At 43.7% G+C, this 27704-nt stretch overlaps 1 protein-coding gene across 1 annotated transcript in view; it reads right to left on the bottom strand.

The window, feature by feature from the left end:
• The window catches only part of igsf10 (immunoglobulin superfamily, member 10), a 50771-nt gene extending 27880 nt beyond the window's left edge, over positions 1–22891 (bottom strand). The window contains exons 1-4 of the mRNA XM_060834563.1: positions 22765–22891; positions 20344–20642; positions 19954–20083; positions 16421–16811 (exon numbers count right to left, since the gene is read on the bottom strand). Coding sequence (XP_060690546.1) covers positions 16421–16811; positions 19954–20083; positions 20344–20555 — 733 coding nt within the window. The 5' untranslated portion in view covers positions 20556–20642; positions 22765–22891. The remainder of the gene's footprint in view (positions 1–16420; positions 16812–19953; positions 20084–20343; positions 20643–22764) is intronic.
• Between the last annotated feature and the right edge of the window lie 4813 nt (positions 22892–27704).

Below are 27704 nucleotides of genomic sequence, written 5' to 3' on the forward strand. Positions count from 1 at the left end.
GACTGTGATGTGTAATAGTAAAATGAGTTCAATGATCTTTCAGATTCCTTTTAATCTTTTCTAGTTCTGGTCTAACTGACAGGATTTCCTGCCAAGTTACCATGTTGACATTTATTTAACCTGTTGTTTAACTGGGAACTTGCCTAGAAAACACATATCTAAGACTCATGTTCTCTAGTTTCTGAAAACAAACAAAGCAATAGGAGAAGGAATCTTTACGAAAATTTGCAGTTACTGAAAGTTACACTGAAACTTCTAAAGCTCTGCACTCCCCACACCACTCAGCATTAAGTCTGAAATTGACAGTACAGCTACATCTTTCAGACACATTCACGGTCAAGTTTGGACAATCCAAAATGATGTGATTCTTTCAGATTTAAAGGAGAGCAATTATCAAGAGAGATTATCTTAGAGATTCCTCTCAACAAGACAGAACATTAGTTTACCTCCTTATACAGAAGGGCTCCTTTTTCACAGTTATGAAGACACACTTAAAGTACAGATGTTCAAACAGGTAAAGAAAACAGTTTATTAAAACATCTTGCCACTTGACCTTCACACACACAGCTTGGAACTTAATTCAACATTATCTATCTGTTTATGACATATTAAGCATTTTTTTCCATGCACTGAAGGAAAGGTCATGTCATGCCTAGCTGTCATACCTGGATATGTGCTTTAACCTGCTGAAGTTTATCTAACACCATATAATTAAGATTATACCTCCTTTATTCCAAAGAAGGATTGTGCAAAGTTTTTTTTCCTCCATGGCATCACTGCCTCCCACTCCCTTGGACTAATGAAGAAGCTGCATCAGTTATCCTGTCCCTAGTCCCAGAGGACACAGGAAACAGACTAGTCCACTTCATCCATTCAGTTGATTTAATTATTCAGTTACTATTTGACCCAGCTCCAAATATTTTGCCCCAAATCTTGTACTAACAAAAATCTATTAATCTCCGTTTTAAAGATACCAATTGCTTAAAAGTCAATTGTTACTTGTGGAAGAACATGCTAAACTTCTAAACGGCTTTTAGGAGAACTGATCCCAAATTACTAGTGAGGGGCTGCATTTTTTGAAGAGGAGAAGGCTCAGAGGAGATTTGATAGAAGTTTTCATAACCAGGCAAGGTTGGGATAAACTAGATAAGGAGAACATGGCAGCCATGGTGTGGAGGTGCCAGTGTTGGACTGGGTTGGCCAAAGTCAGAAGTCACATGACATCAGGTATCATCCAGCAGTTTTATTTGAAATCACAAGCTTTTGGGAGGAACACCCCGAAAGCTTGTGATTTCAAATAAACAGGTGCCGTGTGACCTCTGACTTTATGAGAATCAGATAGCACAGATTTCTTGCACAAGAAGAAAATGCGAGTTACAATTTTTTTTTCACACAGCGAGTAATTAATGCCTGGAATGCTTTGCTAGGGGTGTGGTGGAGTCCAGCACATTCGAGACATCCCAGAGGGCATTAAATGGTTATTTAAATAGAAACAAGGAAAAGGCCAGGAGATTGACTCTAAGCCAAATTGTTTAGCGAGCTGATGCAGATGCAATGGGCCAAATGGTCTCCTTTTGCATCCTAACAATTCTACAATTGATTTTCATCGCTGAAAGCTCTTGCTTCAGTTTTAACAATGCCCCTTACTCCTTCTCTACTTTCTCCTACTCTACTTTGTTGGATCCCCTTAACATGTTGAAAACTTCAGTGAAACAATGCCTTAACATTCTAAATTCCAAGGAATATAGTTTGCGTGACCTCTCCTCCTGATTTATCCCCAAAATCTCATTCTGGCAAATCCTCCCTGCAATTTCTCTAAGGCCAACATATCCTTCTCAGTATGTGGTGTTGAGAATTACTCACAGTATCCAGCTACGCTATAAACAAGGCGTTGGAGAGCTGGAATAAGGCTTTTCCCAATTGTATCCTAGCCATCTAAATATAAACATCAGCCTTTTTGAATATTTTCTGGAACTGTATGTGCCATTTATTATGTACTATGTACCTTCTTCTCTCCTTTTACAGCTTCCAGGTGGATGCCATGTCTGCTGATATTGAAATCCATTAGCCATAAGTTTTGGCTAGTCACTTAACCTACCAATAATCAGTTTGTACCTTCGTGTTTCCATTTACATCTCCATGACATGGGATGGGGGTACATCAGTAACTCAATACCTAGTGTCCAGAGTCCACCTGAACAGGTCAGCCATGTACAGGCTGGAGATCGAATCAGGAGGCAGCAATGGAGCTCCTGACCTTTGTCCTTGTGCCTGTACATTGCCACCACTTTTGTCTTACCAGCGAATTAGGATTGTGGCTTTTCATCAGATCATCTTAGTTGTTGAAGAAAGCAGGGAATTGTTGAGTCCCTATCATTCAGCTTGGTGGGACACCATTAGTCACATTGTACCAAGTTATGAGATTCCGCCCTGTCGTTCAGTATTTTGCACAAGATAATCATGAAACAACTCCACAGAGGCCGGAATCCCATCACCAAGTCATCCTTTGTTTACACATGGAGAGTCCTTGACACTGATCCAGCTCCATTACAGCCAGCTCTCAGAATGTCAGAAGGTCTGACACAACTGTTTATTTTTTTTCCTCCTGTTTTTTTCTTCTTTTTTTTTCTCTTTAGCCCCGCACTACCGCCTAACTGTGGTAGTGCTTATTTTTGCCCCAGCACCCATGGTGTGTGTGTGCAAGTGCGAGACGCGACACACCTGCTTATATCTGTCAGTCAGCACTCCCTGATTGGACCAGGTTATCAGCCCCAATCAGGGAACTCACATTCCATCTGGCTGACCTCATTACAATCACTACATCCTTCCCCCTCTGAGTCCAAGGACATAAGCTGGTCCTTTCTCTTGTGTTGCCTTCTGTGGTGTTTTAGCACCGGGTAAGGTTCCTCTGACTCTGTGTCCATCTCAGATTCAGAGATATTTTCAACAATTGACAGAGGGAGAAAATAAGGTTCCACCAGATTTTCCGACTGTTCCAAGGAGCCAAGCATGTTTTGGTCCTGTATCATTTGCGAGTTCACGGCTTTCATATGGTCCACGTGCTTGTTCAGGACCATCACGCATTCTTATCTTTATCTGTTACTGGACCTGACCTCGTGTTGATCAAGCTGACCTCATTACAATCACTACTCTTACCCATTCAGGGCCATTCCCATGGTTCCAACACCAATCTTCGTCCCTTGAAGTAAACTGTCTCTCTTGCTTAGCAGAGAGTGTCTGGTATTTGAGTTCCTGATGCCGTTTCACCATCAAAAGCCCCTCCTCCACCAGGTCTGGGGTGATCAGGTTTAACTTGGTGCAGAGTCTTCTCCCCATCAGCAACTCTGCTGGAGCTATCGCTGTAGTTGCACGAGGGGTGGTCCAATAACCATTTAGGTTTTGGTAGTGAGCAAAGGTGTCGGCGGTTTCTTCAAACCTGCCTTCAAAGTTTGGACTACTCTTTCTGCAAAGCCATTGGATGATGGATGGTGTATCGCAGTACTTATATGTCAAATTCCATTTGACGTTAGGAATTACTTAAATTCACTGCTCGTAAACAATGGCTCGTTATCTGTGACCAACATTTCCTGGGTCCATTACTACAAAAGATGTGTGCAGTTTTGCTATCTTTGCCCCCCGTGTTTGATGAATGAACTCTATGCCATCTCGAGTGGGGATCCGCAATGACTTATCTCAAGCCCAAGACTGGACCCGCATAGTCGATTTGCAACCAAGTCCAGGGTTTACCTGGCCATTCCCATGAATATGGGGGAGGTGTGGGCAGTAATTTTTGTCCTTGTTTACACTCTGGGCATTGCCCTACCAATGCAGCTATGTTTGTACCTAATCCTGGCCACCAGACATAACTTCTCAACTACATCTTTGTTTGGAGACCTCTGGATGTCCCTCATGGAGTTCAGTCAGTATCTGGAAGGAACCTTTGCTCAGGCTAATCACTCTTGCTCCTTATAATAATACATCGCCCTCTACTGTGATCTAGTCTCTCCAGGTCCAAAAAGGTTTCAGTTCTGGTTATGATAGCCTTTTAACTTGCTCGTCACCAGCAGCTGTTTCAGTTTTGTCAGGACCAGATGTTCTGTGTCTAAAGTCTGATATTGTCAGCTGTGACCGTAAGTGTGCCCAGAAAATATACAACCATTACATACTCTTCCAGTGGCAGTATCACAGCTGATGTTTGCCAGTGGGATGTGGCTCAATCCATCTACATTTGCTACTTGGCCTCCTGGACAGTTCTCCAACTTGTAAACGTACACACTTAGTAGTGCTGCCCACGCTTAATTCGACAAGAAGCTATGAGCGGCACTATCTTGGCCTCTTTAAGTGGACCGAGCAGGGGTTTGTGGTCCATTATTATCACAAATTTGTGGCTATAAAAGGTATTGAGTGGAACTTCCTAACACCAAATGTGACCACCAAACCTTACTTCTCCATCTGGGTATATTTACCCTCTGCATTAGCCAAAGTTGTAGATGCATATGCCATTGGGTGTTCCTCTCCATTGTGCCACCAATCAGCTTATACTACCCTGATGCCTTGTGTGGAGGCATAACTCTCACTTTATTTTCCAACTGATGTAACCTGGCCCTGTTGACTCTGTAGTCCAGGTATTTCACTTGGGATGCCTGGACTACCCATTATTTCCTTTCTAAGATGTATACCCACCTGGGAGAAACATCAAAGGACTAAGTCCAAGTTCTCGAAGTGCTCCTTATTGGTCTTCTCTGTTATAAGCGCATCATCCAGATAAATGGTGACGCGAGGTAGAAGTTGCAAAAATGTTCTCCATTGTCTGCCAAAAAATGGCACAGGCTGACGATACCCCAAATGTCAGTCTTGTGTATTACTACAAACCCTTAGGGGTATAAATTGTAGCATACTTCTGGGAATCCTCATCTAACCACAACTGTAAGTACGCATGGCTCATCTCCAGCTTCATGAAGGACAACCCCTCTGCCAGATACGCGTATAAATCCTCGATGCGAGGGATTGGGTATTTATCAAGCTGCGAGAAGTCATTTACCGATTAATTAAAATCTTCACAAAAGTGAACCAGTGGAGCTCTTCCAGCACCACTGATCCAGAATCTGGTTTCCAGCATCTGCAGTCATTGTTTTTTACCACAAAAGTGAAACAACCCATCAGGCTTCACAATTGGTACGATCGGTGCTGCCCGTTCCACAAACTGGGGTGGTTTAATGATTCCTTCGCTTTCCAGCTTTCTGCCTCTACTTTTGTCCATAAGGGCCTTGCAAAATTGTGGAATTGGTTGCTGGCCAACATGGAAGGTGGATTTGGCTCCTTTGATAGACCCTAGAATTTCCTAAAAGACTTCTGGGCATTTAATTAGAACCGGGGCAGCCATTTTAGAACGTAGAACAGTACAGCACAAAACAGGCCCTTCAGCCCACGATGTTGTGCCGACCATCGATCCTCATGTAAGGTAAACCTAACGTACGAACCCTCAAATTTCTGTGACCATATGCATGTCCAGCAGTCTCTTAAATATCCCCAATGACCTCGCTTCCACAACTGCTGCTGGCAACGCATTCCATGCTCTCATAACTCTCTGCGTAAAGAACCCGCCTCTGACATCCCCTCTATACTTTCCGCCAAACAGCTTAAAGCTATGAGCCCTCATGTTAACAATTTCTGCCCTGGGAAAAAGTCTCTGGCTATCAACTCTATCTATGCCTGTCATTATCTTGTACACCTCAATGAGGTCCCCTCTCTTCCTTCTTTTTTCCAATGAGTAAATTCCGAGCTCAGTCAACCTCTCTTCGTAAGATAAGCCCTCCATTCCAGGCAGCATCCTGGTAAACCTCCTCTGAACCCTCTCCAAAGTATCCACCAGAACTGGACACAGTATTCCAAGTGTGGTCTAACCAAAGTTTTATAGAGCTGCAACAAACTCAATCCTCCTGTTAATGAAAGCCAAAACATCATATGCTTTCTTAACAACCCTGTCCACTTGGGTGGCAATTTTAAGGGATCTATGTACCTGCACACCATGATCCCACTGTTCCTCCACACTGCCAAAAATCCTGTCTTTAATCCTGTACTCAACTTTCAAGTTCAACCTTCCAAATTGGATCACTTCGCATTTATCCATGTTGAACTCCATCTGCCACCTCTCAGCCCATCTCTGCATCCTTTCAATGTCCCGCTGCAGCCTACAACAGCCCTCTATATTGTCAACAACACCTCCAACCTTTGTGTCGTCTGCAAACATGCTGACCCATCCTTCAATCCCCTCATCCAAGTCATTAATAAAAATTACAAAGAGTAGAGGCCCAAGAACAGAGCCCTGTGAAACACCACTCACCACTGACTTCCAGGCAGAATACTTTCCTTCCACTACCACTTGCTGTCTTCTGTCGACCAGCCAATTCTGTATCCAGACAGCTAGATTTCCCTGAATCCCATTCCTCCTGACCTTCTGAATGAGCCTACCATGGGGAACCTTATCAAATGCCTTGCTGAAGTCCATATACACCTCATCCACCACTCGGCCTTCATCAACTTATCTAGTAACATCCTCACAGAACTCAATAAGATTTGTTAGGCATGACCTGCTTTGTGAGGGGCAGGTCATGCCTAACAAATCTTATTGAGTTCTTTGAGGATGTTACTAGATAAGTTGATGAAGGCCGAGTGGTGGATGAGGTGTATATGGATTTCAGCAAGGCATTTGATAAGGTTCCCCATGGTAGGCTCATTCAGAAGGTCAGGAGGAATGGGATTCAGGGAAATCTAGCTGTCTGGATACAGAATTGGCTGGTCGACAGAAGACAGCAAGTGGTAGTGGAAGGAAAGTCATAAATCCTATCCCTCAGAATCCTTTCTAATACCTTGCAGATGACAGACGTGAGACTTACTGGTCTCTAATTGCTGGGGATTTCCCTATTTCCTTTCTTGAAGAGAGGAATTACATTTTCCTCCCTCCAGTCCTCTGGTACGACTCCGATGGAGAGCGAGGATGCAAAGATCGTCGCAAGCGGCGAAGCAATCATATTTCTCGCTTCCCAAAGCAGCCGAGGACAAATCTGGTCTGGCCCTGCCAACTTGTCAATCTTAATGTTTGTCAAAATTTTCAGCACATCAGCTTCCTCAATCTCTATCTGTTCCAGCATGCTTACCTGCTTCTCGATGGTTTCATTCACTACAAGGTCCTTTTCCTCAGTAAAGACAGAAGCAAAAAACTCATTTAGGGCTTCCCCAACCTCTTCAGACTCTATACGCAAGTTCCCTGTGCTATCCCTGATCGGCCTTACTCTTTCTTTGATCATTCTCTTATTCCTCACATATGTGTAAAATGCCTTTGGAATCTTCCTAATCCTTCCTGCTAAGCCTTTTTAGTGCCCCCTCCTGGCTCTCCTCACACCATTTTCGAGCTTCTTCCTCACCTGCCTGTAATCCTCTAGAGCTAAGCAAGACCCTTGCTTCCTCCACCTTATGTAAGCTGCCTTCTTTCTTTTGACGAGAAGCTCCTCTGCTCTCGTCATCCAAGGTTCCTTTAGCTTACCCCTTCTTGCCTGTTTCAGAGGAACACATTTATGCATCACCTGCAACGACTGTTCCTTAAACAGGGCCCTTTCCATGAAGCAATTGCTCCCAGTCCATGCTTCTCAACTTACATCTGATAGCATCATAGTTTCCTTTTCCCCAATTAAATATCCTCCCATTGTGCCTGCTTCTCTCTTTCTCCATAGCTATGTAAAATTTGAGGCAGTTGTGATCACTCTCACCAAAATGCTCTCCCACCGCAAGATCTGACACCCGCCCCGGCTCATTGCTGAGCACCAAATCCAAAATGGCCTCTCCCCTCGTCGGCCTGTCAAAGTACTGAGTTAGAAAACCCTCCTGAACACACCTTACAAAAACAGCTCCTTCCAAACCATCTGTTCGAAGGAGGTTCGAATCAATATTGGGAATGTTAAAGTCAACCATAACAACAACCCTGCTACATTCACACTTTTCCAAAATCTGCCGACCTATGCTTTCTTCAATCTCCCTGCTGCTATTGGGGGGCCTGTAGTAAACCCCTAATGAGGTGACTGCTCCTTTACTGATCCTAATTTCCACCCACACTGACTCAGTAGGCAGACCCTACTCGACAATGGTAACTTCTGTAGCTGTGATACCCTCTCTGATTAGCAGTGCTACACCCCCTCCTCTTTTTCCCCCGTTCCTATTCTTACTAAATGTTCTAAATCCTGGAACATCCAGCAACCATTCCTGCCCCTGAGAAACCCACGTCTCTGTTATGGCCACAACATCATAGCACCAGGTACTGATCCATGCTCTAAACTCATCACTTTTATTCCTGATACCCCTTGCATTAAAGTAAACACACTTTAACTGATCCCTTGGTTCTTTTTCAGGAAATTCCTTCCCAGTGGCTGCGCTACCACTTGCTAGTGCCTCATCTGCATCAACTCTCACCACCGGTACGTAGCTCAGATTCCCACCCCCCTGCCATACTAGTTTAAACCCTCCTGAACAACTCGAGCAAACCTTCCACCCAGGACATTGGTCCCCTTCCAGTTCAGGTGCAACCCGTCCTTCATGTACCAGGTCCCACCTTCCCCAGAAGGCATCCCAATTATCTACATATCTGAAGCCCTCCCTCCTACACCAGCTGCGCAATCACGTGTTAAGCTGCGCCCGCTCCCTGTTCCTCGCCTCGCTATCTCGTGGCACTGGTAGTAAACCTGAGAACACTACTCTGTTCGTCCTGCTCTGCAGCTTCCACCCTAACTCCCTGAAATCACTTTTTATATTCTCGATCCTTTTCCTGGCTATACCATTGGTGCCAATATGTAACACGATTTCTGGCTGCTTGTCCTCCCCTTTCAGAATCTTATACACCCGATCGGAGACGTCCCGGACCGTGGCACCAGGGAGGCAACAAACCTTCCGGGAATCCCGATCCTGACCACAAAATCTCCTGTCAATTTTCCTAACAATCGAGTCTCCTACCACTAGCGCTTTTCTATTCTGCCCCCTTCCCTTCTGGACCACAGTGTCAGGCTCAGTGCCAGAGAACTGACCACTATGGCTTTCCTTTGGTAGGTCATCCCCCCCAGCAGTATCCAAAATGATATACTTATTGCTGAGGGGAATGTCCACAGGGGATCTCTGCACTGTCTGTCTGTCCCGTTTCCTCCCCGACGGTAACCCATCCATCCTTATCCTGAGCCTCAGGAGTGACCAACTGCCAGTAACTCCTCTCAATTACCCCCTCAGACTCCCGAATGATCCGCAGTTCATCCAGCTCCAGCTCCAATTCCCTAACACGGTTTTCAAGGAGTTGGAGTTGGGTGCACTTCCCGCAGATGTAGCCAGCGGAGACGTGTGCCATGTCTCTCACCTGCCACATTCTGCAGGAGGAACAAGCAACTGCCCTAGCATCCAGACCCCACTTATCTGAACACCCACACAATACTAAACAAGAAAGCTTAATTCAATTGCTATAAATTTTCTAATGGAAAAGTGTTGAGTCAATCAAGTTGAATCTTTTTTCAACCAATTTCATCCCATCAGGCTTGAGGCCAAGCCTATTATTACCATCAGGGGTAACTGAGTCAACTGCTTCTCATAAGAGACCGGAACTGTAGGTGTCCCCTTAATCTGTAAAGTTTCACTGCTAAAGGTTCTCAGCCAAGGCCTGGCCAAGGTCTTGTCAAACAAATGGGTTGGAGTCCAAGGTACAGGCAGACATTTCTGTGGCCAGCAGTGAAAACTTAAAATGGTGTGTTGGTTGAAAAAATGTGTTGCTGGAAAAGCGCAGCAGGTCAGGCAGCATCCAAGGAGCAGGAGAATCGACGTTTCGGGCATAAGCCCTTCTTCAGGAATTCTTCAGGCTTATGCCTGAAACGTTGATTCCCCTGCTCCTTGGATGCTACCTGACCTGCTGCCCTTTTCCAGCAACACATTTTTCAGCTCTGATCTCCAGCATCTGCAGTCCTCACTTTCTCCATGGTGTGTTGGTTCCCTGGTGCCAGGATCAAGGATGTCTCAGAGAGGGTACAGAATGTTCTCAAGGGGGAGAGGGGCCAGCGGGAGGTCATTGTCCACATTGGAACCAACGACATAGGAAGGGAAAAGGTTGAAACTCTGAAGTGAGATTACAGAGAATTAGACAGGAATTTAAAAAGAAGGACATCGAGCGTAGTAACATCTGGATTACTCCCAGTGCTATGAGCTAGTGAGGACAGGAATAGGAGGATAGAGCAGATGAATACATGGCTGAGGAGCTGGTGTACGGGAGAAGGATTCACATTTTTGGATCATTGGAAGCTGTTTTGGGATAGAAGTGACCTGTACAAGAAGAACGGATTGCATCTAAATTGGAAGTGGACTAATATACTGGCAGGGAGATACGCAAGAGCTGCTCAGGAGGATTTAAGGTGGGGGATAGGACCCAGGGAGATAGTGAAGAAAGATTTCAATCTGAGACTGGTACAGTTGAGAACAAAGGCGAGTCAAACAGTCAGGGCAGGCAGGCACAAAGCAGAGAACGAGGTAGGACTGATAAATTAAACTGCATTTATTTCAAGGCAAGGGGTCTAACAGGGAAGGCAGATGAACTCAAGGCATGGTTAGGAACATGGGACTGGGATATCATAGTGATTACAGAAACATGGCTCAGGGATGGGCAGGACTGGCAGCTTAATGTTCCAGGATACAAATGCTACAGAAAGGATAGAAAGGGAGGCAAGAGAGGAGGAGGAGTGGCATTTTTGATACGGGATAGAAATACAGCTGTGCTGAGGGAGGATATTCCCAGAAATACATCCAGGGAATTTATTTGGGTGGAAGTGAGAAATAAGAAAGGAATGATCACCTTACTGGGATTGTACTAAAGACCTCCTAATAGTCAGAGGGAAATTGAGAAACAAATTTGTACGGAGATCTCAGCTATCTGGAAGAATAATAGGGTGGTTATGGTAGGGGATTTTAACTTTTTAAACATAGACTGGGACTGCCACAGTGTTAAGGGTTTAGATGGAGAGGAATTTGTTAAGTGTGTACAAGAAAATTTTATGATTCAGTATATGGATATACCTAGAGAAAGTGCGAAAACTTGACCTAATCTGGGGAAATAAGGCAGGACAGGTGACTGAGGTGTCAGTGGGGGAGCACTGTGGGGCTAGTGACCATAATTCTATTAGTTTTAAAATAGTGATAGAAAAGGATAGACCAGATCTAAAAGTTGAAGTTCTAAATTGGAGGAAAGCCAATTTTGACGGTGTTAGGCAAGAACTTTCAAAAGCTGATTGGGCACAGATGTTTGCAGGTAAAGAGACGGCTGGAAAATGGGAAGCCTTCAGAAATGAGATAACGTGAGTCCAGAGAAAGTACATTCCTGCTAGGGTGAAAGGAAAGGCTGCTAGGTATAGGGAATGCTAGATTACTGAAGAAATTGAGAGTTTGGTTAAGAAAAAGAAGGAAGAATATGTCAGGTATAGACAGGACAGATCCAGTGAACCCTTAGAAGAGTATAAAGGTATACTTAAGAGGCAAATCAGGAGGGCAAAAAGGGGACATGAGATAGCTATAGCAAATAGAATTAAGGAGAATCCAAAGGGATTTTATGAATATATGAAGGACAAAAGGGTAACTAGAGAGAGATCAGGGCCCCTCAAGGATCAGCAAGGTGGCCTTTGTGTGGAGTCGCAGGAGATGGGGCAGATACTAAACAAGTAATTTGCATCCATATTTACTGGGGAAAAGGACATGGAAGATAGGGAAATAGATGGTGACATCTTGAAAAATGTCCATATTACAGAGGAGGAAGCGCTGGATGTCTGGAAATGGTTAAAGGTGGATAAATCCCCAGGACCTGATCAGGTGTGGCAGAGACCTCTGTGGGAAGCTAGAGAAGTGATTGCTGGGCCTCTTGCTGAGATATTTGTATCATCAATAGTCACAGGTAAGGGGCCAAAAAACTGCAGGCTGGCTAACGTGGTGCCATTGTTTAAGAAGGGTGGTAAGGAGAAGGCAGGGAACTATAGACCAGTGGGCAAGGAAAGGCAAGGACTGATTAGAGATATCAACATGGCTTTGTGCGTGGGAAATCATGTCTCACAAACTTGATTAAGTTTTTTGAAGAAGTAACAAAGAAGATTGAGAGTAGAGCTGTAGATGTGATCTATTTGGACTTCAACAAGGTTCCACATGGGAGACTTGTGAGCAAGGTTAGATCTCATGGAATACAGGGAGAACTCGCCATTTGGATACAGAACTGGCTCAAAGGTAAAAGACAAAAGGTGGTGGTGGAGGGTTGTTTTGCAGACTGGAGGCCTGTGCCCAGGATCGGTGCTGAGTCCACTACTTTTCATCGTTTATATAAATGACTTGGATGCAAGCATAAGAGGGATGGTTAGTGTATAAGAGGTATAGTAAGAGGTATTGGTGGTGTAGTGGACAGCGAAGAAGGTTACTTCAGATTACAACAGGATCTTGATCAGATGGGCCAGTGGGCGGAGAAGTGGCAGGTGGAATTTAATTTATATAACTGTGAGGTGCTGCATTTTGGGAAAGCAAATCTTAGCAGGACTTTATACACTTAATATAAGGTCCACGGGAGTGTTGCTGAACAAAGAGACCTTGGAGTGCGGGTTCATAGGTCCTTGAAAATGGAGTCGCAGGTAGATAGGATACTGAAGAAGGCATTTGGTCTGCTTCCCTTTATTGGTCAGAGTGTGGAATACAGGAGTTGGGAGGTTATGCTGCGGCTGTACAGGATATTGGTTAGGCCACAATTGGAATATTGCATGCAATTCTGGTCTCCTTCCTATTGGAAAGATATTGTGAAGCTTGAAAGGGTTCAGAAAGGATTTACAAGGGCGTTGCCAGGGTTGGAGGATTTGAGCTACAGGGAGAGGTTGAATAGGCTAGGGCTGTTTTCCCTGGAGCGTCGGAGGCTGAGGGGTGACCTTATAGAGGTTTATAAAATCATGAGGGGCATGGATAGGGTAAATAGACAAAGTCTTTCCCCTGGGTTGGGGGAGTTCAGAACTTGAGGGCATAGGTTTAGGGTGAGAGGGGAAAGATACAAAAGAAACCTAAGGGGCAACCTTTTCACACAGAGGGTGGTACGTGTATGGAATGAGCTGCTAAAGGAAGTGGTGGAGGCTGGTACAATTGCAACATTTAAAAGGTATCTGGATGGGTATATGAATCGGAAGCATTTGGAGGGATGTGGGCCAAATGCTGGCAGGTGGGACTAGGTTGGGTTGGGATATCTGGTTGGCATGGGTAAGTTGGACCGAAGGGTCTGTTTATGTGCTGTCCATCTCTATGGCTCTATGAGCCCAGAGCGGATTTTTTTAAAGCTGGTTTTTGTGATCACTGAAGTGGCTGATCTGTGTCACCCTCTATTAGAACCAGGTGACCATTTAACCAGGTGTTTATTTGATTGGTTCTGATTCCGATGTTGCTAAGCAATTTAACTGTTCCAACCAGAGATAGGAGGACTTTCCATGGTGCACACCCACCTGGTTACCAGCGTATGAGTTCTCTTGCTCCATTTAGATCTAACAGCCCTAATCAGGGAACTCATATTCTATGAGGTCCACCTGGCTGACGTTATTACAATCAGTACATTCATTTGCCCCTACTTCCGTAAGGCCATCATTTCATATGATGAGGCCCAATATACAAACCCGTGACTGTGAAGTGGATACTTATGCCATGTTTCCTGGTCAGCATTTCTGTCTTGAGCTTGCTGCAGTGCAGTGAGACTCAGCAGAAGCTGGAAGATCAGCATCTCCTCTTCCTCTTGGAGACCCTGCAGCCTTCAGGACTCAATATCGAGTTCAATCATTTTCGAACCTGGACACCTTTTTCCATGTCCTTCCCCCAACCCAAAAGTCTAAGCCCTGTCAAGACATGGGCTACTTTCAGCACAGCCAACCCATTTTCACCCACTTATGGTCCCCTTTGTCAGCTTTCCTTTCAGCTGAATGTACTATCATCCATCTATGTGACTCCCTAACTGTCATTCTGTCTCTCTTTGGGCTGCATCTCCCCCTATCTGCTCATTCTGTTTCCCCCCCCACCTTCTGTCTTCAGCATATATGCCAACCTTTTCCTTGCCACTATCAGACTGAAGAAGAGTCACTGGACTCAAAACATTAACTCTGTTTTCTCTCTGTAGTTGCTGCAGTAATATTGAATTCTGCAGCAATAAGTGACTCAGTGGTTCACACTACTGCCTTACAGCACCAGGGATCCAGGTTCAGATACAGCCTTGGGTAACCATCTATGTAGAGTTTGCACATTTCCCCTGTGTCTGCACGGTTTCCTCTGGGTTCTTGCTATCTCAAACACTTTGATCAGATCGCCCCTTAACTTGATTTTTTTGAAAAAGACAGGCATAATTTGGATAATCTCTCCTCATAACTTAAGCCCTGAAGTCCAGGTATCTTTCTTGTAAACCTATATTGTAGTCCTTCACAGTCCAATGCTGTGCAGGTTAGGTGAATTGGCCATGCTAAATTGCCCACTGTTCAGAGATATGTAGGTTAGGTTCATTAGTCAGGGGTAAATGTAGAGTAATAGGGTGGAGGAATGTGTCTGGGTGGAATACTTTTCACAGGGTCAGTGTGGACTTGTTGGGCCAAATGGCCTGTTTCCACGCTGTAGGGATTCTATGATTCTAAATGCCTTTGTTCCCTTCAAATAGATCATACCCTTGATCAACAATTGAAAAATGTAACCTGTTTCTCTAAATTCTCCCTGGTCTCAAAAGGCTGGTTTAATTTTAATTTCTCTGTTTGTGCACAGAACTCCATTGACTGCCATATCCACGGCAGCAGCCTTGTGGACATACAGCATTTGCAGACTCATGAAAGTCTGTGCAGTTCTTAAGAACTTCTAAATATCAGCTTTGTTTAATATCTTTCCAACTCCTGCTCTACTAACAATGGCCAGACATTTTCCAATTGGCTAAGGACACAACAGGTTGAGCAATGGTTTGGATTTGAGACTGTAAAAAGCACTTCAGAGATCTTACTTCAAAGTATATCCAAATGAGGAACACATTCACTTTCTGCTGGCTTTCGGAATCTGGAGTTGGAAAGAAAAAATGTCTTCTAATTTTTGTACTCGCCTTACCAAAGAGCAAATGAATTCTGATCAGTTTTAAACTGTTCGTCCTTATGTAATTAAGAGTATACAGCCATAATATGGCATGGTACATAAACAAGGTAGCTATATTGGAGTAAAATCTCATCTTGATGGTAATGATAAATAGATGGCACCACATGGACTGATATTCTTCATTATATAGTTATTGGAAATAAATTCAAGGTGGCAAGGTGGCTCAGTGGTTCGCACTGCTGCCTCACAGCACCAGGGACCTGGGTTTGATTCCAGCCTCAGGCGACTGTCTGTGTGGAGTTTACACATTCTCCCTATGTCCGCGTGGGCTTCCTGCGGGTGCTCCGTTTTCCTCCTACAATCTAAAGATGTGCAGGTTAGGTGAATTGGCCATGCTAAATTACCCACAGTGCTCAGGAATATGTAGTTTAGGTGCATTAGTTAGGACAAGTCTAGAGTAATTGGTGTTGGGGAATGGGTCTGGGTGGGTTACTCTTCAGAGAGTCAGTGTGGACTTGTTGGGTCAAATGGCCTGTTTCTACACTGTAGGGATTCTAATTCTAAAATAAATGTCTCAGGTGCAAGACAATGTTTTGAACAATAAGTCACGGTGAATTTTCATCCCCGTTGAATCTAGCATTGTGCCTGGATTATAGACTTCAGCAACAGATACCATTTGAGAAAATATTGGCCTCAGAAGAACTACGATATAGGTTTATAAGAAAGATACATGGACTTCAGGGCTTAAGTTATGAGGAGAGATTATACAAGTTATGCCTTTTTTTCTATAAGTTAGAAAGTTAAAGGGCGATCTGATCAAAGTGTTCAAGATAATGAAGAAGAAAAGACAGGATAGATTAAAATAAACAATTTCCACTGGTTGCAGATTCTAGAACTATGGGCATCACCCTGAGAATTAGGGCCAGAGCGTTCCGGAGAGATGTTAGGAAGCACTTCTACACACAAAGGGTAGAGGTTTGGAACCCTCTTCCACAAATGGCAATGACTGCTACATCTGTTCTTGATTTTAAATCAAAACTATAGATACATTTTTGTTAAACAAAGGAACTATGGAATATGGGCCAATGACAGGTTAGGTCATAGATCAGCCATGATCTCCTTGAATGGTGGAACAGGGTCGAGAGGCTGAATAGCCAACTCCTGTTCTTACATTTCATAAAATCATAGAAACCTTTCAGTGCAGAAAGAGGTTTCTATGAGTGTGCTACATAGTGGTGATTTGTTTGCGATTATTGAAAATGACGGCACGATAGATAAATGATTGACCATACCTGGTAGTCTTTCGTTGAGTTCAGTTAACCACCTCAAGTTACAATCACAAAACCATTGGTTTCCATGCAGATAGATGCTTTCAAGTTCTGAGATATAAGAAATCAGATCACTGGGAATGGATGTTAGAGCATTATCTGACAGATAAATGTGCTTTATTGAAGACATTTTGAAGATCTGGCTGAAGCGAAATGTGACAAAAGTATCTCTGTGTAGTTCCTGAAGCATGTTTCCTTCCAAGTGGAGCAGTTTCAATGAAGTTAGCCCGTAGAATGCTTCAGGGTTAATGAATTCAATGCTGTTGTGGTCCATGTGCAATCGCACTATGCTCCGAAGACCGTGGAAAGTCTCACGATTCAGTGCTTTAATCTTGTTGTAGCTCATCTTCAGAACCTTTAAAAAGAAATCAACAAACGAGGCAATTATAGCCCATTCTATGATATCTACAAACATCTGAGCAATGGTCATGCACACAACACTGTAGGGACCTATCAAATGATGTGGAGATGGTGGTGTTGGACTGGGGGGGACAAAGTCAAAAGTCACACGACACCAGGTTATAGTCCAACAGACTCATCTAAAAATTACAAGCTTTCGGAGCGCTGTTCCATCATCAGGTGAAGTGGAGGGAGGTGTACAGGTACAGAATATATCGGCAAAGGACCTAATAAAGTTTTACAGCTTGACAGAATCCACTCGCAACTACATTTTAGTTTCTGTTGTGGTAATCTCTGCAATCGAAGGGGACTTTCTGTCAACTTGAGCGAAGAAATACGTTGCTCAGAGGGCCCTGACACATTGAAGTCATGTGTGGAAGATATAACTAGCCATGTGATTGATGAGAGATAAAATCACATGAACAACAGATGCTGACTTCACTGCTACATGTATATCCATTTCTGTTTTAAGGTGACGTGGACATTGCCCAACTCTAAATAGAATTAAATAGAATAGTTAAGTAGAATACAAACAGGCTACTAGACTAACTCGGTGTTCATTATCCATACCAGCAGTAATCATAATCTTGTGTAACCTCTCTTCATGACTTGTCATCAGCTTACCTTAAATCACTTAGCTAACACAATCTTGAATGTTGAAGTCCTACTCCAGTGATGCATTCTACAGCCACATAGTTCCCTATATAAAAAAACATTTCTTATCCTTCCTGTGCCAATTCTCCACAGGGAAAATAAAATGAAACAAATGGCTCTGAAGATTGTTAAGAAAAGACATAAGTTATCCAGGCTTGTCCCTGAGAACTGAAGCAAAGTAACCTTGAACTGAATTATTCTGGAATAGCAGTTTAAAAAGCTGATTTATTAAGATAGTCAACCTTTCAGAAATGTTGTTTGAATTGCAACTGACATTGATTTCTCCACTTACTGTTTGGAAATTTACAACAAAATTTGTGATCTTTCCTGTGAGTGTTGGTGGAGTACTAACTCAGAGGCCTGAACTAACAATCGGAGAAACAGTATGAGGTATTGAAGTGACAGCATGTTGGGCAATGAGGAAACATGAACATTCTTTACTGCAGGAAAAACACCATTGTTCTCCTCGCTGGCTGAAACATGATTCCAGTCTGACTGTTAGTCTGTCCAATATGCCTGTTTCCTAATTGCCCTCTGAAGTTACTACGACTCACCTGCATCAAACACTGGAAAGGGAACCATGTGGAGGTTAGGTCTCATTTGACACTGAGGACAACTCCCATGTGTCAGGTGCCACTGTGCCAAGTAGTGTTTGATGATCAAAAGCTCTAGCCCATGATGCATTGCAGCAATTTACCAACGCTGCTTTGCCAGTATTGGCCAAACCCGCGATGATACACCTTCAAGGACAGGGTGGCAATTGCATGGGGACACTTATATTGTCCATGTGACCTATCATTCTGACTCTGGCATACATTGTTCTCTCTTCATGATCACTAAGCTATAAACTCTGAACTTTCTAATAAACTGCAGGATGCAGGTCTGACACTTCCTGCTCAGCACAATAAGGGACAGGCAAATGGATACCAGACTTGCCAGCTCATAGAATCCTACAGCACGGAGACAGGCCCTTTGGCCCAAACTAGTCCATGCCAACCAAAATGTCCATCCACACTAACCTCATTTCCCTCCACTTGGCCCATATCTTACTAACCCTTTCCTATCCATGTATTGTATCCATGAAAGCTGCCACCCAGGTTGATAGTGCTGTTAAGAAGATTTACTTAAGAAGGTGTGTTAGGTTTTATTGGTAGAGGGATTGAGTTTCAATGCCATAATGTCATGCTGCAACTATACGAAACGCCAGTGTGGCCACACTTGGAATATTGTGTACAGTTGTGGTCACCCCATTACAGGAAAGATGTGGAAGCATTGGAAAAGGTGCAGAGGAGATTTACCAGGATGTTGCCTGGTCTGGAGGGAAGTTCTTATGGGGAAAGGCTGAGAGACTTGGGTCTGTTCTCATTGGAAAGAAGGCTAAAGGGGGAATTTGATAGAGACATACAAGATGATCAGAGGATTAGATAGGATAGACAGTGAAAGTCTTTTTCCTAGGATGATGACGTCACCTTGTACGAGGGGGCATAGCTACAAATTGAGTGGTGAGAGACTTAAGACAGATGTCAGAGGCAGATTCTTTATGCAGAGAGTGGTAAGGGCGTGAAATGCCCTACCTGCTAATGCCCTACCTGCTTCCTGATGAAGGGCTTATGCTCGAAACGTCGAATTCTCTATTCCTGAGATGCTGCCTGGCCTGCTGTGCTTTGACCAGCAACACATTTTCAGCTACCTGCTAATGTAGTCAACTCAGCCACATTAGGGAGATTTAAACAATCCTTGGATAAGCACATGGATGATGATGGGATAGTGTAGGGGGATGGGCTTAGGTTAGTTCACAGGTCAGTGCAACATCGAGGGCTGAAGGGCCTGTTCTGCACGTATTGTTCTACGTTCGATGTTCGATTTGTCTAAATGCCTTTTAAATGTTGTTAATGTTACCCGTCTCAGCCACTTCCACTGGCAGCTCATTCCACATGTGTTCCGCTCTCTGTGTAAAATAGTTGCCCCTCAGGTTCCCTTTTATTCTTTCCTCTCTAACCTTAAACTGATGCGTCTAGTCCTTGATTCCTCAACCCTGGGAAAAAGACTGAGTGCATTCACTCTACCCAGGCCTCTCACGATGTTATACACTTCTATAAGATACCCCTCAGTCTCCTACGCTCTAAAGAAAAAAGTCTCAGCTTGTCCAACCTCTCCCTGTAACTCAGTCCCTTGAGTCCTGGCAACATCCTTGTAACTTTCTTCTGCACTCTTTCCAGTTTAATAACATCCTTCCTATTGCAAAGTGACCAAACCTGAACACAATACTCCAAGTGTGACCTCACCAACGTCCTGTACAACTGCAACATAATCTCCCAACTTCTATACTCAATGCCCTAACTGATGAAGGCCAGTGTGTCAAAAGCCTTCCTCAGTGCTCTGTGCCCACATCCTGAGAATGAACAAATAAAAGTTCTCTTTCCAACTATTTTGATTGACCTTACCTGCAGTGACTGCAGATCCTGAAAGACTTTGTCTGGTATCTCTTGAATCTTGTTACTATGAAGCATCAACAGTTCGAGACTTTTCAATCCAGTAAAACTGGTGCTCGTTAGCTCCATCAGGTTGTTATACCTGCAAGAAAATGACAACCTTAGTATTGATGTCGAGGTGCTGGTGTTGGACTGGAGTTAAATATCACACAACACCAGGTTATGGTCTAACAGGTTTAGTGAAAGCACAAGCTTTCGAAGCGCTGCTCCTTCATCAAGTTCCGAAAGTTTGTACTTTCAAATAGACCTGTTGGACTTTAACTTGTTGTTATGTGATTTTTAACTTTATTGGAAGAGGACCAGTCCAAAGCAGTACAGAAGGAAAGTTGGACTGAAACTCACCCCAAATTTACACGCTCCACCTGAGTCTGGATGTCCTCTGGGATGGCATTGAGGTATCGGAAAGTGCAGTGGACTTCGGTTGGCACATAGCAGGCACATTGCTTGGGGCAAGCGGTGCAGAGGTGTAAGCACCCGGCGAGAGCTGCCAAGGTCACGAGCAGGCCACAATGCCCAGAGGAGAGAGATGGCCTCCCTTGGCGGACCGCACTCATCCTCTTTGACCCTTCAGCAATAAGTTACATGCCGCAAGGTCAAACTCCCTGCAAACGGACCAGAGACTGGAAAGAGCCTGAGTGAGACTGAAAGTAAAAAAAAGTGAGCATTAGTATTCAAAACCGAGATCCAATTTAAATTACTGCATGTGCAGAATTGCATAAGTGCAGTATAACAACTCAGTAAAACTACTAGACCACTATTTTATGTTATGCTAACATACCTCCCTGTCACAGAAAGCAGTTGAGGACAAAACACTGAATGTTTTCAAGATGGATTTAGATATAGTTCTTAAGACTAAAAGCTCCAACAGCACTGATGATGTTCCCTAGCCAGGGAACGAAACGTTTGCAGCAAAAACTTCCAGCTCGGCGAGCAGAACCACAACAACTAAAAGGGTATGGAGAGAGAAAGCAGGAATATGGGACTGAGTTCGTGACCCAGCTCCAATACACTTTCAACAGAACTGGATGGAAACTTGCAATTAACATCTCATTCCATTTCCCCACTCATCAGCACCAATGCAGTGAATAATTCCAACAACTGTTAACTCCATCATTCATCCACCTCACTCCCACACAGAGGTGGGAGCTGGTCCATTTGTGAAGATGTTTCTTGAGATTTGCAGGAATTGTGTCCAAACCGCCACAACCATGCAGCAGAGCATTCTCGAAGGGCAGAATGGCCTACTCCAGCTGCTATTTTCTATGTTTCCATTGTGTGATAGATTACCTTGAAAATTCAGCCAGTGGTTAGGTGTGGTATGCGCTTGGAAATGTGATAGGAGATTCAATTGCAGCATTCAGTTGGATGATAATATGGAAAGAAATGGTGTGTGAGGATCTGGGGAAAGGGCAGGAGATTGGCACTGATAACAGAACATTTGCCTCACAATGGGCCGAATGGCCTCCTTCTGTTCCACAACAATTCTGTGAAATATCACAAAAAGTACAAATGTTTTGTGGTTCAGTCGTGGAATTAATGCTCTGGGAGATGGGAAGCCCCGAGCAGGCTTATAAACGTATCCGGATCCTTCAGAGCAGACAGTGACTCCTCCCTTTTAGTCTTCGTCGGGGTGGAATTGAAGCTCGGAAAGGCTGATAATGCAGGGAGAGCACACCCCTCCCTGGCTTTGCTGACTGGGTTCACCATCCCTCCAGACAAGCACACACACACGTCCCTCTCTTCCCAGTCCAGCTCAACACTGGCACACTCGGCGCACAGCGCTCAAGTCTGAGACTCAGCCCAAACACAGTTTCATTAGAACTGGATGGAAACTTGCAATTAACGTCTCATTCCAATTCCGCCTTCCCCAACTCCCTCACCACCACCACCAACGCAGTGAACGCTTCCAAAAGCGTTGCTTCATCATCATTCACTTCGTTCTCACACATTTAGGAAGCTGTTTCTTAAAATTTGCAGAAATGGTGTCCAACTCACCCCTTCCCCCACATAAGGGCAAAAGTCACACGACACCAGGTTATAGTCCAACAGAGAAAATGCTGGAAAATCTCAGCATACTCCAACAGATTTATCTGAAAGAGCTCTGGAAGCTTGTGATTTTAAATATACTTTTTTCACTATAACCTGGTATGTGACTTCTGAACTTGTCCACTCCAGACCAACACATCATGTATAAAATAACGATGTAATGGTTTGACGAGGAAGGGAATGAGAATCAGGAACTGCGCGTTCCCAATCAGGAGGTTGAAAATTGGGCAGAGTTTTATATATAGAAAGCGAAAGAGGGAGACAGACCAATGCACGGGTGCTGTCTCTCTCCGAGGTGGCTGTGAAGGGCAATTTAAGACAGTGCTGGGAGTTTGAAAGTCTGCATTGAGGACACACTGGGTCAGACTCGTTCCCCTTGCTAGCCCAGTCCAATCACAGTGCAGTACAAAATTACAGTGCAAAAGGCGGACGTTCGGCCCATTGAGTATGTGCCGGCCCTCCCAAGTGTAAGGGGATTCCTTTTCAACTATCTAGTCGATCCATCTGAAATCTAGCATCACCTCCCCACCCACCCCAGTAAAGATATGCAGATATTCAGCTTATATGACTTTTTTGTTTTGACAACTGAATTTACGCGGGGAGCATACATTCACACATGGGCGGGGAATAAGCACTGTCACCTTGCAGTTACTGTGCATCATAACGTGATAAAATACAAAGCCCCCCTCCAAAGAGAAGTACAAAAAAAACACTAACCGCTCAGCAGCAACGAAGGTTTAACTGCAGCTTTATCACCTTTGGATTCAACTCAATGTAGTAGCTCCAAGGTTGTCCAGTCCAGGAACAATTCAAACCCGGATTACAGAGATTCACCTGTTGCCCCAATCCTCCTTCCTCTGGTAGTGAACAAAAAAGAAAGGATGCAGTCAGGAGGTTTGATTCAGCCTGACGTTTGTTTAGACAAGTCTGGAGCTGCGCAGTTTTACAGACAGCAGGCAGGTCCCGCCCCTAACCCAGCTCTGAATGTAGAGTGTGGGAGAAAGAGAGGACAGGATGTTCCACAGACCCCGCACTCCAGCACAACAATGGCCTGTATAAGTACCAAACCTTTCTCTCTAGTCCTGTCCCTGAACCAGCCCGGTTCAAGATACTCACTTCCCCCAGAAACTTGCAAGTGTCTGAAGTTAGAATGTAATTGTTTCAGAGAGAGGGAGAGAGCGCTGTTATTACTTCTTCCCGCCCAGTTTCTCAGATGAGATATTGCCAACCTGTAACTTATCCCTACTTTTAGCTGCTGAGCTCATTCATGCTTTTTCCAGAGAAATCCCTCATACACAAACACACTTCCTCTCCCTTCTTTTGTTCAGTCATTGAGGGTCACCACAAAATGTCACCAGTATTTGTTACCCACCTCTAAGTGCCATAACTCTTGCTCAGGCCATTTCAGAGGGTCTATAGAAATGCAGTAGTATAAGGTCTAGCAGGAAAAAAGCAGTAAGCAAATTATGCATATTTATGTCATTTTTTACACCTCAAAGTGATGTACCAAAATAAAAAAAAGTCTGTAGGTGCTGGATAAACTCACCAGGTTTGGCAGCATCTTTGGAGAGAAAGCAGAATTAACGTTTCAGGTCCAGTTCTGAAAAAGGTTTATTCTGTACCTGAAACACTAACTTTGCTTTTTGCTTTTCATTCACAAGGTAAGGGTATCACTGGCTGGGCCAGCATTTATTGCCCAGAGGGCAGTTAAAAGTCAACCACATTGCTGTGGGTCTGGAGTCACATGTAGACCAAATCAGTTAAGGATGGCAGTTTCCTTCCCTTAAGGACACTAGTGAACCAGATGGTTTTTTTTCCCCCTGACAATCAGCAATGGTTTCATGATCATCATTACACTCTGGGTGACACAATGGCTCAGTGGTTAGCACTGCTGCCTCACAGGGTCACGGACCTGGGTTCAATTCCCGACTCAGGCGACTGACTGTGTGGAGTTTGCACATTCTTCCCGTGTCTGCGTGGGTTTCCTCCGGGTGCTCCAGTTTCCTCCCACAGTCCAAAAATGTGCAGGTTAGGTGAATTGACCACGCTAAATTGCCTGTAGTGTTAGGGGCAGGAGTAAATGTAGGGGAATGGGTTTGGCTAGGTGTGCCTCGGCGGGTCGGTGGTGTGGGCTTGTTGGGCCGAAGGGCCTGTTTCCATACTGTAAGTAATCTAGTCCAAAGGTGTGCAAGTTAGGTGAATTGGCCTTGCTAAATTGCCTGTAGTGTCAGGTTATTAGCCAGGGGTGAACAGTCTGGGTGGGTTGCTCATCGGAGGGTCGGTGTGGACTTGTTGGGCCGAAGGGCTGTTTCCACACTGTAGTGAATCTAATCTTAATTCCAGATATTTATTTAATTGAAATTTCACCATTTGTCATGACAGGGTCTGAAGCCAGGACCCCAGAACATTACCTGGGTCACTAGATTAATAGTCTAGCAGTAATATCACTATACATTAGATAATACTACTTTGTCTGCACTGGTGCTATCAGTTCTGTCGAGTTCTTCCAGCATTTTCTGCTTTTGTTTCTGGTGTTCCAATATGTTCATTTTCAAGTATGATTGTATTTTCCCTCTGGTAGGCCAGACCAAATAAGGAGAGCAGATTAAATGGCAGAGCAGGGTAAAGGGGCTGAATGGTATACTCCTGTTCCTATTTCTTATGGTGTCATTTCCTTCCCTAAAGGATGTGGGTGAACCAGATGGTTGCTTTCAGTTATAGTTTAATGGCCACTGTCACTGAGATGAGCTTTCAACTGCTAATTGATTCATTTAATCTCATTACCCTAGTGTGAACGGAGCCCATGTCCCATACAGAATCAGTCTAGCCTCCCTGATAATGAATCCCTATGACATTACTCCACCCTAATGTCTCAACCCCATGCCATGTCACACGTACCACCACAGTTAGACGATTGTGAGTTCAATTCCCACTACGGACATTTGGGTTCAAGCGGCTATCCTGAGAGGCCACAGCAGCTCTGAAGGAGTACTGCACTGTCAGAACTGCTAACTATTGCATGAAATATTGAACCTAGACCCTGTCTACTCTACTGGATAGGTGCAAAAGATCCTATGGCACTGTATAAAGAAAATTGCTGTAATTGTGCATTTTTTAGTATGTTAAATATGTAATAATTTGAATAGATGTTGTTAACATGTATCATTACATTTTGCTGCAATACTGCATGAGTCAGCCCCCTTTTCTGTTTTCCCTTCATCTTTGTATGTGCTAACCTCAAAGGAGTTAGTACAATAGACAGCAGGGGGGTTATCCCTGAAAACCTGACCATTATTTGTCCCAGAGACAGAATCAATGAAGACGGATTAACTGGTCATTGTCTTATCGCTTGTGGGCAAAGTGAACAGTGTTTTGTAACAATATTTTGTGCATAACTACCAGCCCTGTGTGCCATGGATTACAGCGGTTTAACATAGTGGCTCACCAACACAATTCCCAGGAGAATTGGGGTTGAGCAATAATAGCTGGCTCAGCCAGCAATGCCCACATTCCGTGAATGACTAAGACCAAGTACAAATGATTGCATATTAAAACATTTCATTGTCTGTAAAGCACTTTGTAACATCCTGAGTTTGCTGTAGGTGCTATATAAATGCAAGTCTTTCTCTTTCACGCTCACACTGATACAGACACTGACATTTCACTGCCACATTGTTGATCTAAATAAAACAATTTCTCTCTTTCCACTTTCTCACTCCTTTATCCCCAAATGCCAGTCCCTGGCAATGATATCTGTTTATATTAGCCTTTACTATTCATTAACCACATGGCTACTAATTGACTATGACCAGGGCTTTTGCTTGAAACATCGACTCCCCTGCTCCTTGGATGCTGCCTGACCTGCTGTGCTTTTCCAGCATCACATTCTTAACTCTAATCTCCAGCATCTGCAGTCCTCACTTTCGCCAAACAAGTGAAAGACCAGTTTAGTCGCGCAGATTTTGTTTTAATTAGCATTTTGGAAATTTGCACCTAACTTTGGCATTACCTGGAAAAGGGCAACTCCAACAACACTCAAGAATTGTAGGAGCCAGTATTGGCTGGGGTGGACAAAGGTAAAAATCACGCAACACCAGATTATAGTTTGATAGGTTTATTTGGAGGCACTAGCTTTCGAAGTGCTGTTTCTTCAACACCTGACAACCACGTGATGAAGGAGCAGCGCTCCAAAAGCTAGTGCTTCCAAATAAACCTGTTGGACTATAACCTGGTGTTGTGTGATTTTTAACTTTGAACACTCAAAAAGCTTGAAATAAACAGCCTACTCGGGAAGTACTACAGCCAGAAGAAAGCACTCCCTCCACTACTGACATTCAGTAGCAGCAGTGCATACTACCTACAAGATGCACCACAGAAATTCAGCAAGGCTCCTTGGAAAGCACATTCCAAGCCCACAACTGCTTCCATCTAAAAGTTAGCAGGTACATAGGATACCTATAAGTTCCTCTCCATGCCTCTCGTCATCCTGATTTGGAAATATATTGCTATTCCTTCACTGTAACTGGGTCAAAATCTTGGAATTCCCTCCCATAGGGCATTGTGGGTCTACCTGCAGCAATGCAAGAAGTTAGCTCGCCCCCACTTCTCAAGAGTAACTAGGGACAGGAAATAAATGCTGAACTAGCCAGTGATGCCCATATCCCATGAATGAATTAAAAAAATATATCCACTTATGATCAAGTTATCGTGACCAAGTATGTGATCTTCATTTGCACCAGATTTCACATTTTGGGTCTTAGGTTTCAAGGTGTGATCTCAGTTTCAAATGTGACTTCGTGACTAAGCTGCTCTTTTTCTATTTAATGGGATTTTTACCCATGTTTCATGATTCACAGTCTCAACAAATGACCATCTTTCAGTGAAAACTGATGCCATTAACATGGTTCAGACTGCACTATAGTCCCACTATTGTAGAGAGGAATTCTCCAACATTGCAACGTGTAAAGATGTGACACTGAATTTATTATGTGTTTTGCTCCTTATAACATCACTGCCAAGGACAGCACCACAGAGGTCGTATAAAACATCTGGAAATGATTACTTCAAGAGGCAGAGCTAATAGCGAGGCTCAATGGTTCTTTAATGTCACTGTACTAACGTGAGTGTCTGGTAGAAAGAGTGCTGCAGAACAGTTTTATATTGTAAACATAGATTTCAATAGTCATTTCAATAATGAGCAGACCACAATCAACATTTAAGATACTTAACAAATATAAAACATGTGTGGTCCATTGGGGCTTTTAGTTTAAAATGTGAATGAAATCAATGATGCTAGCAGAATTTGAGGATAAGTGTAGATATAACATTGCTATGTTGGTTAATATATCCATGCCTGAAAGAACCTATAATACCTATAAGTTCCTCTCCATGCCTCTCGTCATCCTAATTTGGAAATATATTGCTATTCCGTCACTGTAACTGGGTCAAAATCTTGGAATTTTCTCCCTTAGGGCATTGTAAAATAGTAACTTTCAAAATAAAGACTTGCATTTATATAGTACCCTTTGTAATGAATTGGTTTTCTTTTGTTCTATCCATTTGTTCTGCCCAGGAGTCAGAAATCTGTGAATGGTGACTTTCAGGAACAAAGATTTCCAAGGTATCCTTTTTATTATATTTGACTATTGGGTCCCAAA

This window comes from Hemiscyllium ocellatum, chromosome 13, assembly GCF_020745735.1.
Source record: "Hemiscyllium ocellatum isolate sHemOce1 chromosome 13, sHemOce1.pat.X.cur, whole genome shotgun sequence".
In the NCBI taxonomy this organism is placed as follows: domain Eukaryota; kingdom Metazoa; phylum Chordata; class Chondrichthyes; order Orectolobiformes; family Hemiscylliidae; genus Hemiscyllium; species Hemiscyllium ocellatum.